We start from the raw sequence: 14,883 nt of genomic DNA, 5'->3' as shown, positions 1-14,883 counted from the left end.
CATGACAACTCTATTATAATGTAAGATTTTTCTAGGGTTTTTCAAACAATTTGTGGATATATTGTCAGCGAGTAGAACGAGTGCAAACACATCAAAATATTATCAAAAACACTCGAGTTTAGCAATTTGAATATTCTATTTATAAAATCGTTCTCAATTTTTTTTTATATCAGCGTTTGCAACTGGTTACACCAACGTGCAAGAATAGTGCAAGATCTTTATCCTGAGCATATCAGCTCGTATCAATGCATTGTATAGATGGTGATTCCCATGACCGAAATCACGGTGCAACTTATGGTGTGCTGCTAAATAGTAACGAGTTTCGTTTTAATAGATTTTTGTTCCATTGACGTCTGTTTTGACGTAAAAATAACAAAATTAATTAGACATTCAGTAATTCAGCATAAAACTAAACTCTACTACCTACTAGTACATCACATGTTTCATCGTCACTTTGGTCATAAGGATAAAATCTTGCACCAACCTTGTAAACAAAACATGGTGCAGATAAAGTGGATCCCGTACCACAAGTAACACGGCATACGAGTAAATTACAGTGCACGGCTTCAGTGTACACCCAATAATGCACTGGTGTAACCAGTTGCAAATACTATTTGCTTGTTCTATACATATTTTCGTCTCATATGTAATATTTATCATATAGTCGAGATGTATTATTCGTATTCACCATCACTGGTTCGAATATAGTGGACGCTAGATATATGGACCTGCCGCGGGGCCTGAGGAGAAGAAAATTCTCCGAAGTAGCTAGTTGGTAATCGCCCCCACTGCTGGCGTTGAATGTGATGTGATGGGCGTGTGGGGGGACGCTCGCTCGCATGGCCTTACACTGAATGGTCATTTATTTAATGCCCACAGTAACACTGCTGGAGATTTTTTAAATAGATTTTTTTCTCTTTTCTCAAATTGTGATTTTGATGATTCGGCCTATTTATACTTAATACCATTTGGTGCTACATCGTTTAACTGCTAATGATGATTTTTATGTATATGAGAGATTCCCAGGTATCTCGACTTAACTTAGCCATGACCCTCACCATTTTTAAATTTATTCCTTCATTATTTTGTGGAGCATGATAAACAAAAGAGCTTTCCAAAATTTGATATTTGGAAGAAAAACAGTCTTCTAGTAATCGCTGACAAAGACCTTCTTATATTAATTTCGTAATCATTAATTATCGATAGCGGTGATGAATAATCATGGAATTACTAGAAATCTTGAAATTGGAAATTGCGAAGTTATGGGCAGGTCGCGATGCTTTGGAATTTCCCTTGTACCACCAAGAGAATTCCTAGGAAGGAAAACGATGCGAAAGACGATACGCTGGCAGATAGACCATCGAGGTTAAATTTAATTTTCGGTAGGATGGTAAACATGGGACCGCGCGTAGTTGTCCAGTCGACACGGAATCCGAAAACAGAGATTAGCTTGTGCTGTTAAAAATTGAGTTTCGTAAGATACGCACTAAAATTATATGATTTCGGAAGAAGTGATCAAAACTGTGATAGCAGTGCTACATCAAATTAATAAATTTGAACATGATATTTTCACAGTAAGTTGGATCGCAAACGACTTCATTATAATGATGAAGTAGTCTGATAACTCTATTCTTTGTGGATCCTGCATTATTTTTACAGCAAACGGCATCACGGCCTGAACTAGATCGCAAGCTGCCTCAAGAGACTCCGTTGGTTTTATCGAGATTATGAAGATGCCGCAATCAATCGCTAACCAATGTCAAAATGCATCTTGTTCGATGGAATTATTGAATGCCTGATTTTTGCCCAAGCTCTTGTAAGTCGATTGCAAGTCCGATACACTAAAGGTAGGTTAGTGGCACGCGTTAATTTCTTATTCCACTGGGTTCGATTATGATGAGGCTGAGAAGATGCCTTAGGTCGAATGTGTCCAGTCATTTGAAGCTTTGAAAAGAATGATGGATTTATTTGAGATACGTTTACTAAATGTTCATTAATATTTTCGGTTTGTCGAAATTCAAACACCGTTTTCGTGCTTGTCATTTTTAGAGGAATTTGTTTTTTTGAATGCACCGCTGCGAAATAATGTGCGATGCGCTAATAACTGAACTCTTGCGCATTTTTTCCACTTCGTGCGATGCAAAATAAAAATTCACACACCGCACTGAAGACATTTTTATTCACTCAGCAAGTACTGATACAGTTTTAATGCAACACAGACAACTTTTCTTGAACTCTTTTTGAACCTGTTTTTGTTAACACTCCTCTAATTTTTTCTACATGTCAGAGGTTGTTACCCAATATAAATCTATGCCCTGATTTGCATTGATTTGAGTCCAGTATAAATGTTCAAATATTCAATTCAAATATTGTGTCTTATGTAGCAGCTTGGTAACAATATCTGTAAGCTAGCCTAGCATTTGTTAGCGTACGTGCCGAGACATTGTTAACCATCGATCGGAACCTACGCTAACTTAGAACAATACCATATCCTTTGCCTGATCATACTCGAACCCATTGAAATAAAACTCATACGTGTCAGTGATCTACTTTCAGTATGATATTCTTGCATTCGACTTACGATTACTTGGGCAAAAATCAAGCCTTCGACAATTCCAACGAAGCTACAAACATTTTAACACATGTCAGTAATCGAGTGTGGCATCTCCGTAACCTTGTGAATCCTAGTGGTGAGTCTCTTAGAGCAGTTTTTGACATAGTTCAGGTCGTCACACTATTACCTACAGAAATAATGCAGGATTCATAAAAAAATCGAGTTCTCCGTCAACTTTACCATTTTAATGAAGCCTTTAGCAATGCTACTTACCGTAGAATAATCATGTGCAAATTTATCCGATTCAATGCTGCATTTATCATCACAGTTTTGAGGACTTTTCCGAAGTCGCATAATTTTAAAACACATCTCACGAAACTCAATTTTAACAGCGCTCGTTCACCTACGTTAGCGGAGTCCGTGTCAGTTGCGCACGGTCCCATCTTCAACATCCAACCACTGAGGGTGAGTTCGCTCCAAACGCTGGGAACGTTGAATACGCGAAAAACATTCCAATATTCCAAACTGTGCTGAATGCTACGAATAACGCAACTACTGATTGCTGACAGCGCTTCAAATCCATATCGCAACGCATTCAAGCACTTAGCCCCATAGGGTCATCATAGAATGGTGGGGACGCGTCGGACACCTCAGCTCCGGAGATGAAGTATCCGACGCGTCTCGACTCCAATCGCTTTAACGTCCCCACGTCGCTCTCGCTCAGAACGTGTAACGTTTTGAGCAAATATCGGAATGGGTTGAGCTGGCTGAAAGCGGTTGAAGCGAATATCAGAGCGTACCTAAAAATGTACTCTACTTAGACTAGTGGCTTGTACCGTGAAGGATAGCTACGCGTGCAACAATATACAGAAATCTCAAGAAGTAAGTCAAACACTCAACGATTTATCAGATATATACATACGAGATGCACCATAATATCTGAAGAAATAATTCAGTTCCAGTTCGTCTAATACTTATATTCCATATTATCTGTAACGCATTGCTATGATCCACTTCGGTCTAACGTACTTTTCATTCGATGAATTTGAGACAAGAACTTGTGTGTGGGTAGCTAAATTGAGAGTGGGGATAGCTCAACGTTACGACAGAGCTGCACGTTCGAGATAGGCTTGTGCGCGTACCAGTTAGGGTATATTTCATTGTCAGTGCATCCTTCGAAAGATTATATATAACTTCGCTGCGTATCTGCCGACGTGTCGTCGTTCGCATCGTTCGCCTTCTAGGAATCCTCTTGGTATAAGATTTGATTTGTTCCTTCGATAATGGCATAGCGTAATATAAAAAGAGGATCTCTCGAATCGGGTCTTTCATACTCATGCCAGGAGTTTATCTTGTGACGCTGTACTAAGGGACACGAATTCTTATAGTGAATGTCAACCAAGGATTGAACGAAAATTTAAATGATCAAGCCTTCAAGAATGACACTGACTTTAGATGAGCAACATTTTTTTTTACATCAGTCAGACATTTATATGGGTTTAAACATGTATCTGGCCTGTCAGCCACACATCTACCCCGCCTTGCTGATCACTCATTATCGATTATTATCAATTGTCTGTTAAATTTCCCACGTTCTTTATAGTAAACCTATAGGTAAGAACGGGTAATCTTGGGTGTGACAGTCAGTTTTACCAAAATAATTATTTATTTAAAACGCTTCGATCGGAGCATGGCCGGCCACCCTCAGTTCTGTAACAATATTCCTTATGAAAGTACTAATACTTCAAACGTTATAAGGACTTGAGCATTTATAACAATGACCAAATGCAAAAAGTTTCTAAGTAAACTCCCATTGTCAGAGAATGTGGTTAGATGTATGTTAGGAAACTCTACTATTTTCTATTGAAAAGTAGAGCCAAACGTAAAGTGGGGTTTCCTAACATGCATTTAACCATATGCTCCAAAAATGGGACCTTATCCAGAAACTTGTCTCATTTTGTTTATTATCATGCCTAAATCGTTATTAAGTTTGAGGCACACGTACTGTCATAAGGCATATTGTTACAACACTGCGGATGGCCAGCCATGCTTCGACCAAAACGTCTGAGATAAATCATTATTTTGATGAAACTAGCCGTCACACCCAAGATTACCCTTATCCTTACTCATTATTTAACAATGGCCAAGAAAATCTCACCAGTAACCTTATCGTCAGCACTGGCGGAAGGCAGTAAGCAAGATAAGCATCGTATGGGGGCGTAATTTGATGAGGAGCGCCGTAAATATTTGAATGAGAAAAAAAATCAAATGTGTGACAGAAATTTGAGGGCCTGCTAAATAACGTATTGTTTTTTCGGATTGAGGAAATTTGAGAAATTCCCCCCCCAATTTTGACCGTACGCTTAAGGCACTTAGGAGCAAAAAAAGAAAATACTCCCTCGCTTTCGTTGCAATTCATCTTTGACAAAGTACGTAATAATGATGAATGTACACTCCTGGAAAAAAATAATGGGTCCTCCCGTTTCTTGCCGAACAAGGTTCAAGTTTGAAACGCTCTAAATGCATGAATTTCAAGTGAAAAATTCAATTAAAAACGATGTTGGAAGTTGAAAATCTTGGTTTCAAGTCTCGTTTTTGAGATTTAGTCTATACTTATTTTTTCTCAGTTAAATTATCTTCAAGTCACTCGTGTCAAATTTGTAAAGTAAACCTTCGACTTGACGTGGTCGTACATGATGAACCGAATGTGTTTTTAAATTTCACAAGATGGCCATTTTGTATCTTGGAGTTTTTCAAATTATCCAGTATATTGCATATTCAAAACGAAAACACCTGCACAAGAGAGTGATGGTGAAGTGCCAAAGGGGGATTGAATGGCAATATGTATAAGGGCGGAGCTCTTAGTAGTCGAATAAATAAACTTCTTAACGACTTTACAGCCATAAAACTTTCTTTATAATGCTTGTAAGCCTGTCAAGTTGTTAGACAATTTTCGGATTGAAAACGATGAACCTTAGACCATATGCTCCTGGATCGTGCATTGTCGTCCCACTTGTGATACTAGTTTCGAGACAAAGAAAGCATTTCGTTTCGAGAGGTCGTTGCAGGGCATGCGATTTTACCGGTAAAACCCAAGTCCTGCTCGACCTCTTTACGGCACGAGCCGCGTATTCTATTTTTCATTCCATTTGCCCGCAAATTCGGCATTACGCGTCTGTTTTCAGACCGGATAAGGTTTCTGAGCTGGCCCTTAAAAACAAACCTTATCCGGTCTGAAAACAGACGCGTAATGCCGAATTTGCGGGCAAATGGAACGAAAAAAAATTAGCTGTTTCAGAATCACTACCCCTGTGTGTACAGTAATATTCATGAACGCCTTACCCCTGCGGCTTTCTTGTTTTCAGTTCGAAACAAAATGCGAGTTTGATTTTATATACGAATTGTGTGAAAATGATTCTTATTTTATTAAAGATAGCCCTGCAAAAATGGTTGGGTTTGATGTTCGGGTATGTGGTTGAAAAGACCAGATTCGTGGTTTGAAACTTTTTCTAAAACCCTTCAGTAACGGTCTGTCTATCTGTGACATTTAATCAAAGGTTTTGCAACACTTTTTCGGTTAATCGTCAGTAACTCAAAAAAAAAAAAAAATAAATAAAATCGTATAGGAAAAGATATAGCCGAGTAAGCATGCCAAAAGTACCCTTTCTCGAAACGGATTCTGCGGGTGACTAACAGTTTTCTCTTGGTAAATGACTGACCTATACCTAATTTTAGTTTTTTAACTCCATTTTGCTCGAAGTTATCGCAAAAAACGGGACTTCAATTTTTTTGCCATAACTCCGCTGTTTCTACTGAGAAAATTTGGTAAAAAATCAGAGATTCAGCAGACGTAAGTGTACATATCGAGGATTTTTTCAGATTTTTCGATAACACCTTTAACCTTATAAAAATTTTTGAACACTTCGATCACTGGTTTCCGGTGGATTTTTAAAAGTGACCATCTTCTTTTTTTACAGTATGAACATCTGCTTTCAGGTGATTTTTCGTAATTCTTCCAGACTTTTAAAAACGGCGCATCATTCTCAAAAAAAATCAACAACACACATTTTTCATCATTTACGGGCACGACCTCAAGATAAGGGCATAGCTGGATAGGCCAGTCAAAAGTGCCCTTTCACCAAATGATTCACAGACTATATTTCGTTCCGAAGCAAGTGAAACACATATTTTCGCATGTATTTTGATCACCTGCTTCTTTGATAATTGTTTAGAGGCTCAATCGTTAATGTGGGAAAAATGTGACAAACTTTTTTCTTTCGTTGATTTTTCAATTTTTTTATTTGGATTATCATTTATTTTAGCACAAATTACAATAGAAATATAACATATTACTGACTTACTTTAAACAATCAATCCGCAGAAAGTGCCAACTTATACTTTTTAATCTTCATCGCTACATTCATTTATACTAACTACTACATTGTCGCTGATGAACATTTTCGATAGAATTTCTGCTGGCCTTATTACTTTTGTCAACGGAAAAAAAATGTTTCATATATTTTTCGCATATTAACGATTGAGATATGGGTTCATAAGAATTCTCAAAGAAGTAGGTGATCAAAATACATGCGGAAATATGTGTTTCACTTGCTTCGGAACGAAATATAGTCTGCAAGTGGTTTGGCGTAAGGGCACTTTAGACTGGCATATCCGGTATGTCCTTATATTGAGGTCCCCATAAAATAGTGAAAAATGTCAGTTTTTGAGTTTTTGGAGAATGACGCACCATTTGTAAAAATCTGGAAAAATTACAAAAAATCACCTAAAAGCAGATGTTCATACTGTAGAAAAAAGAAGGTGGTCACTTTTTAAAACCCACCGGAAACCAGTGATCCAAATGTTTAAAAACTTGTGTAAGGTCAAGATTGCTACCGAAAAATCTTTAAAAAATCCTTGATATGGCCATATACGTTTGCCAAATCTGTGATATTTTGCAGAATTTTCTGAGTAGAAATAGCGGAGTTATACAGGAAAACTGAAAATCACGTTTTTTGCGATAGCTTGGAGCAAAATGGAGTTAGAAGGCTAAAATTTGGTAAAGGTCAGTCATTTACCAACAGAAAACTGATATTCACCCGCAGAATCTGTTTCGAGAAAGGGCACTTTTGGCATGCTCACTCGGCTATTCTCTGTGAAATTTTTTTTAAAAAGTACACTTTCCATTCCAAAACGGCTATATCAGAGATCGATAAAAAAAATGGCTGTACTTCATGCAGCACTTAAACTCTACATTCATTTTGCAAATTTCAGAAATGTCGATTCGAAGTGGCATAATTTAAAAAAAAAACTAATCAACACCAAATTTGAAAAAACATTTTGATGCTGATGCTTCAAGTTTCAAAATGCCTTACAGTTTTGATGCATGAATTTTTTGCAAAGTTGTGCCACTATTATTTGTAGGTTTTTCGAGGGAAAATTAAGTGGCCCGTTAATTTCTATGGCCAGTGTATTTTAAGTCGTTTGCTGTAACGTTCTAATTTAAATGGTTTCTTTAACAGCAGCTGGGCTCAAAATATTCTCAATCATCTACAGAAATTTCGAAACATTGCTCTGACAATGAGTGCGGCGTAATTTAATTTAAAAATATTCGATCCCTCGCATGATACCGACATAACAAAAATCAAGAATAAAACAGAAGACTAGCATGGACTGCCACAGACAAATTTGCTGTTCTTCAATCAACGATTATTTGGTATTTTTAGATTGGTGATGCCGGTGCTCGTCTTTTAGCAAAAGCATTGCAAATAAACAATCATTTGAAGAATATCATTTATGATAGGAACAACATAACGATTCAAGGATACAGTGATATTGCATATGCATTAGAAAAGTAAGTTGAATGTTCTAATATGTTTTTATTCGAGGCACGACGACTCTTTACTTTCGTTCGATGATAAAACATTCCCTTTATTGTTTCTTACCGTTAAATTATTCTCAGAATTTGTTGACAAAACTAAAATCAACCAAATCTTCGTCCAATAGCAACTACAGCGTCAGGCATATGCCGTTTCCAATCTTTGACGCGCAACCTTGCATGAAAATGTCTGCGGAAAAAACTGAACTGCTTATGAAAAAAATCCAAGACTTGTTGCAAAGAAATGTATCGCCGAACAAATACAGTCATGGACAAGCGTTCCGACTTCAACAGGGATTCTTATTGAGTTCTACGCAACAAATGGTAGATAGACTCGTCGTGCAAACGCAAGATACGATAAAAACTTTGGCCGCTGAGAGCTGTGATGCCAATAACGATATAAATTACGCCACTGGCTTGATACAGGATGCTGATAATTCTAAACAGGTACGCTAAAACTTTTCCTCTGTCCGTATCAAAATCGTGATCGTCGCTAATTGTAAATTTCATACTCATTTCAGCTTTTACCGAGGTTACACGAGGTTGTTACAAGGAGAGACGATAGTAGTCCGATTGAAATCAAATTGAAAGAAACAGCAGACGAGATCCACAGAGTTGTCACTGGATATCTACAGGTATGGAATTTCGAGCTTGGGTGATTCTTTGACACCATAAATAACCTCTTTTTGTGATGTTTAGAGTCGAAATGCATTATTATTTTTCTGCGATTGTATTAAAGAAAAATGGGCTACATATAGTTCAATAGGAATCAGAAGTAAGGACAATATGGAAAATCGTTTGACCAACCTCCAGCACTGTCGTTTGTGTCTCTGATATTGAACACGAATTAAAATTATCCCTGCTATGTAGGTAATAGAAATGCTTCAGAGCTAATTCGAATGAAACAGGGTAAGATGTTAACAATTTGAGCAAAAGTTTTGTAATTAGAACGTTCATAATGAATGAATTCTTGAGTTTTTGCTGCGGTTCTGACGTTTTTTTGGACTTCTTTTGTTCATCACAGAGATGTCTAGAGATCGCCATGAAACATATTTAATTTGGACAAATAATTATTTCTAGGATGGATAAAAATATTTTCTCCACACCTCCTTGAAACGTTCGATTTTCGAAGCCTGTGGAGCGTGTGTCAAGCGCTACATTTCCGAGCAACGCGGTAAAACAATTTTGGGCAATGCGCACTTTCAAATAATTCAATTTTACGCATTGTGTCATTGAGTGTAAGTTGGCTAATCCCGATTTTAAGCGCCGTCAGTGGCACTTTCGTTGCTTCTCAAATCAAACTTTCCTTCAAACGTGTTGGAAAAAATTGTGTGTGTCACACGTGCGGATGGGCAACATCTAATTTTCTGATGGCAGCGCTCGCCTTGGATCATACTGCTTTCGCATTAGCACTCATGCGATTGGAGCTCACGCTCCAAACTTTACACTCATCGGAAATTACCCATTTCCCATGCTTGTAACGGAATATACGATTATATTGAATATATTTGTATCGAGTATATTAATCAAACAGCTGCAATCAGGGATGGTTCGCATGTATGGCTCATGAATTGAAATTATGCGTATTTGATGGTCTATTTTTATCGACTGAATCAGCAGATTCTTATTTTTCGTCATTACTAATAAATTAATGAATGGAATGTGTTCAAATTTTGGCAGGACATTGCTATTCCCGAATTTTCAGAGTAATAAGGTCCGTCACCGGAAGACTTTCCACCATTCTTTAAATAATGAGGAGTGAAATAGTCGTCGCAAAGCTTTTTTCATACAATATTCAGTCCAAGAAAAGAAAATTACGATTCAAAATAATATTGGGTAGAAACGGTGATCAGTCGAGCGTCTGTTACGTAGGTTGCTTAGCATGCCTAGTAATGCCCACGATTTTGTACCACTAATCGCTATATTAACTGGATGCTGCGTGCCGTGTTATTTTCTTGTGATTAATTGAAGCCATCAGGCAGCCATGTTGCTTATAGTCAATTTGTCAAATCTCGCGGGAAATTCAAATACTCGTTAAAAAAGTCTCATAAAAACGGTGGAAATTGCTTTATAATCAGAATAAATAAATTAATTTATAAAATTCTTCCTCATTTTATTTAAATTTACATACATACTTGCTTCAGTGATTCAGTAGTATGTACGTAATTCGAACACAAATCTACGAAAGTTACACTTTTTTGCGGGGTACTATTGAGAGAGTCGAGAATTAATTTTTGAGAACGAGCTATTGTAGTCAGAGTAGAGGAACTGAGATTCTGAGAAATATATTTCTTTTACAGTCCGTGAGTGGCTCTATTGATACGTTACACTCTAGGCATAAAATGTCCCAACTGCAAGCGCCATTTCGTGTTGTGGCGGCCACGCAAAGTAACAATGAGAAAACTTCCAGCCGAGTGTTCATTATTTGCAAAACCATTATAAATCCTATTTTCCTTTCACTAGCCTAAATCTTTCATTAAAACGATGGAAGGTCTCTAGGTCACCCACTTTATTGATCCAAAATCTGGGTATCGCGAAAATGATAACATATGGTGAAAATTTTTAAAAAATTTTGAAAGCTGCTGGATATCAATGAGATTTCCGAATTCTACAATGAAAGAGCAATGCTCTGTCTAAGTTTACCGTGACTTTTATAACTTATAGGTATAACTTCCTCTATCTGTTTATATACGGAAAAACTTGCGAAAAAATGTATCATGGGTACGATTCAGTTTCATAAAACTTTATCGCGATGCATCGCTGTTTTGAATTCGTTATTCTCACCAGAATGATATTCAGACTTTATAACTGTATTATGATGTGAGATTTCTGATGTGTCTTTCAGACAATTTGTGGGGGGTCTGATCAGCGAGTAAAATGGAACCAACAATATCAGTTCGGGATAAAAAGACCAGAGCTTGATAATCTTGAAAGTTCCAATTCTAAAATCGTTCCTCAAATTGTCGATATTCTAGCTTGTGTTATCTAAATTTGCTTAGAATAATTTTTCTTACATAGCAAGGATGCTATTTTATTAGTGTTCACAATCATTAGCTCAAATCAAACTGCTGGAGATGTATTAACCATTGTTTTTCTCTTTTCTGTTCTTTGTGTAATTCAATATTTCAGTACTCAATGTATTTTACAGGATTCCTTGGATAGTATGCTGAAGTGTGCCATCGAACAGTGTCCAACGGTTTTAAACCAGACAGTCATCAGAGGCGATGAAAGTGAACCAATTTCTGTTGAATATGATCTGAGAAGCAGCTGCAGAGAGAAAAATCAAATTAGCACTGATTTCATTTACACTTCTATATTGGAACAAGCTGGGACTGACATCATTAATAAAGTCAAGTAAGTTCACAGTTTATTTTCTCATTCAAACTAAATTTAGATGTCTCTTCCAATATTTAGTTAATGCTGTGCTATTTTTTGTTACCACGGAAAAACTGATTACATTATGTAGCTCAAGCTTACCCTCCTTCACCTATTTTACGTGACAATATATTTTGAGGGCTACTTTGTTACGATAAAGTTACACCACCTTAATACTCCAACATTTTAGTTTAAAATAGACATCAAATTTCCCGAAAATATTTTAAGATAACTCTTCATTGTCCCAATAATATGCATTTGTAAGGAAATGGAGCTTTGAAGTTTGTTTATGTTTTTTTTTTTGCGTTATTCGGGTTCTGCCTTCCAAGCCGAACTCAATGCTGCCCTCGAAATCTGCCAATTTTGTTATACCCTGTGTAATTAATTCAGTATTGCTATTTGTTGAATAAAATGAGTTATTGAAAAGTGAAATTCAATTCCTGACAAAATTTGTTCCAATTTCAACGCAAATTAGATCGCAAATCAAGGTCTGAACTCTTAACAATGACTTGGAAATTTTTTCTCCTGCATTTTTGGAAAAGTCGTGATAGGTTGCAAACATAATAATAAATAAAATAATTTGATGAGTACTCAATGTTGGCCAATCTTGTACTAAAATTAATGAAATTCGTGTGAAAATAACTTGTCGGTGATACGTCTGCCGAGAGAATATTATGTTCATCGGAATAGCAGCTTGTCCAAACGTTGACTTTGTCGAGATTAGATTAATTGTTTTCTTTGCTTATCACATCAGAATTCTACCTAACAAAGCTGCGGTCTGTGTCAATTATTTTTTCAGATATGAAATCGATAACCATTATCAGAAGCTACTTCTTTACTGTCTGATTTGTACATTGCTGTCGACAATATCAGTTGTATATTTACACAATATTTCCTATTCATTTTATAAAAGTGTTCTACACTAACATTTACATCATTTCTAGAATTTTGGTGATTATAAAAGGATTTTGCACACAGTTTTATACAACGGTCGGTGAGATTGTGTACAAAATTTTTCAATACCTGCTGGAATATGCACACATATTATAGGTAATTCATAATCGATCGTTTATGGAATCTCATCTAACCATAAAACACTCGGCGTTTTACACGTCAAATACTACGAGGAGTGGACAATTGTTAAATTATCCAACTCTTCATACGTGGGATCGTGTGGACTTCAAAAAAAAAATTTTTAATTCGGTACGAATCAAATTGTTTCTTTCAGTCCTCTTCAATTCAATTAAATAACTTTATATGCTACAATATTGTCTTGGTTATTTAATTGCAGTTAAGGATTATCGTGTAAACTCAAAATCGTTCGACTATAATTTATGTTTGCTTTACTTCAGGAGAATGTTACTGTTTGATTTTTCATTCAAAACAAAATTGTATCTTTGATAACCTTATATTTGACAAATGTGGTCAATATAATCAGGATTAAACTGTTTAGGACGAATGAGCCGTACCGTCTGAATAAAAAGTTTGAGAAAGTGAAAAAACCTTCCAAAAATCTTCAGCAATGCTATTCGAGCCAATGATGGTAGGCACGAATGAAACAACATTCCCACAACGTGATAGAAATGAATATTAGCAAATTCGAATAATACAAGCTGAGATATCAACAATTTCAAAAAATGTTCTATAATTAGAACATTCAAGACAATCAAACTCTGGTCTATTTTTATCCCATTTCCAAGTTTTTAAGCTTCTTTTGCTCACCAACCAGATCACCGCGAGTTATCCAGAGAAAACATTTGAATTGTAGTTATAACGTGCAAATGTAAAAATTATTGATCAACATTTATCTTGCCGCACCTACACATATCTATGTTTTTGCAACACCTGTTTGGAAAATTCTATTATCAAAGTTTGTGGAGCGTACGTGAACTGCAACATTTCAAAATACTCGATTTTCCACACTACAGTTTTCTTTGGGACATACGCATAACTCAATTTTACAAACTGTGTCAGTCAGCGTAAATTACCTTTCCCCGATTTTACGCATTGTCAGTGGCACATTCGGTGCTTCTCAAATGAAACTTTCCTTCATCGGTGTTGCAAAAAATACCACGTGTCACGCACATGCGGATGGGCGATATCTAACTGGTATGATTACACTGATCGCTCTTGCTTTCATGCTGTGTTCACACGGGTATCTGCTTATGCCGCCAACTTCACACTTGTATTTCTGTGAACGCAGCAATTGTGTTTGACTTGCGTTGCAAACTTCACTCTCGTCGGAAATCGCTCACCTTCCGCACTTCTAATGAGATCCATTTGTAAAATTTCGTCTAAACGTTGTCTGGAAATCTCAATAATAAATAAGCGTAAATAAATTTGAACCGTATGAAAAACATCTCAGTTTAATTTAAACATTTTCAACTTTATAATTACAAAACCTCACCTTAAATTGTTGATATTGTAGCTTGTGTTATTAGGACTTGTACAGATTAATTACCACTGTATGTTACAGATGTTTTTTCATTCGTGTTCGCAGTCATTAGTGCAAACAGAGTGAAGCCTGAAAATGCCCACGCTCGCGTTTTACGTATCCCCGAATTCGTAGCGCCTTCTGACATGAAATATGTTTTTGTACCGATTTCAAAAGGAGGAGTTTATCAATTCGTGGCGTATGTTTTTATTTTATGACTGTTCGCGCACAACTCCTTAACGAATGCACTGATTTAGATCAATCATTTTTTTTTTTTTTTTTTATCTGAAAGCAATATTTCGTACCCCTTTAGTGGTCCCATGAAATCTTCGAAAAGATACTGGTTCATTAATAGCCAGTTACGAAAAATCGAAATTTTCATCCTATCATAGACGGGTAGAAAAAAAAAGTTCCAGCAGGCCCGTTAAAATTTTTGGGTAGATTAAACCATTTTTTAACGGATCACTAGCAATAAATGAAAAAATGTACAGAGTGCAAATTAAATGTTGGTATAACAATTTAAGTGTTAAAATTACAATAATTCGTGCCATATTTACTAACAGAAATGTAACAAATAACGCAAATATAAAGTGGATCTGATGGGACATTATATTTAGTTGGATTTTCTAACAGTGTATCTTGTCG

The 14,883-nt window shown here is 36.3% G+C and overlaps 1 protein-coding gene across 2 annotated transcripts in view; it reads left to right on the top strand.

The window, feature by feature from the left end:
- LRR (Leucine-rich repeat) overlaps positions 1–14,883 on the top strand; it is a 94,801-nt gene that overhangs the window by 39,432 nt on the left and 40,486 nt on the right. For both annotated transcript variants that reach the window (XM_046609571.2, XM_046609570.2), the window contains exons 13-16: positions 8,278–8,405; positions 8,558–8,876; positions 8,951–9,064; positions 11,578–11,783. In XM_046609571.2, coding sequence (XP_046465527.1) covers positions 8,278–8,405; positions 8,558–8,876; positions 8,951–9,064; positions 11,578–11,783 — 767 coding nt within the window. The remainder of the gene's footprint in view (positions 1–8,277; positions 8,406–8,557; positions 8,877–8,950; positions 9,065–11,577; positions 11,784–14,883) is intronic.

Source organism: Neodiprion pinetum, chromosome 2 (genome assembly GCF_021155775.2).
Source record: "Neodiprion pinetum isolate iyNeoPine1 chromosome 2, iyNeoPine1.2, whole genome shotgun sequence".
NCBI lineage: Eukaryota > Metazoa > Arthropoda > Insecta > Hymenoptera > Diprionidae > Neodiprion > Neodiprion pinetum.
This window is presented reverse-complemented; position numbering and strand designations above follow the sequence as displayed.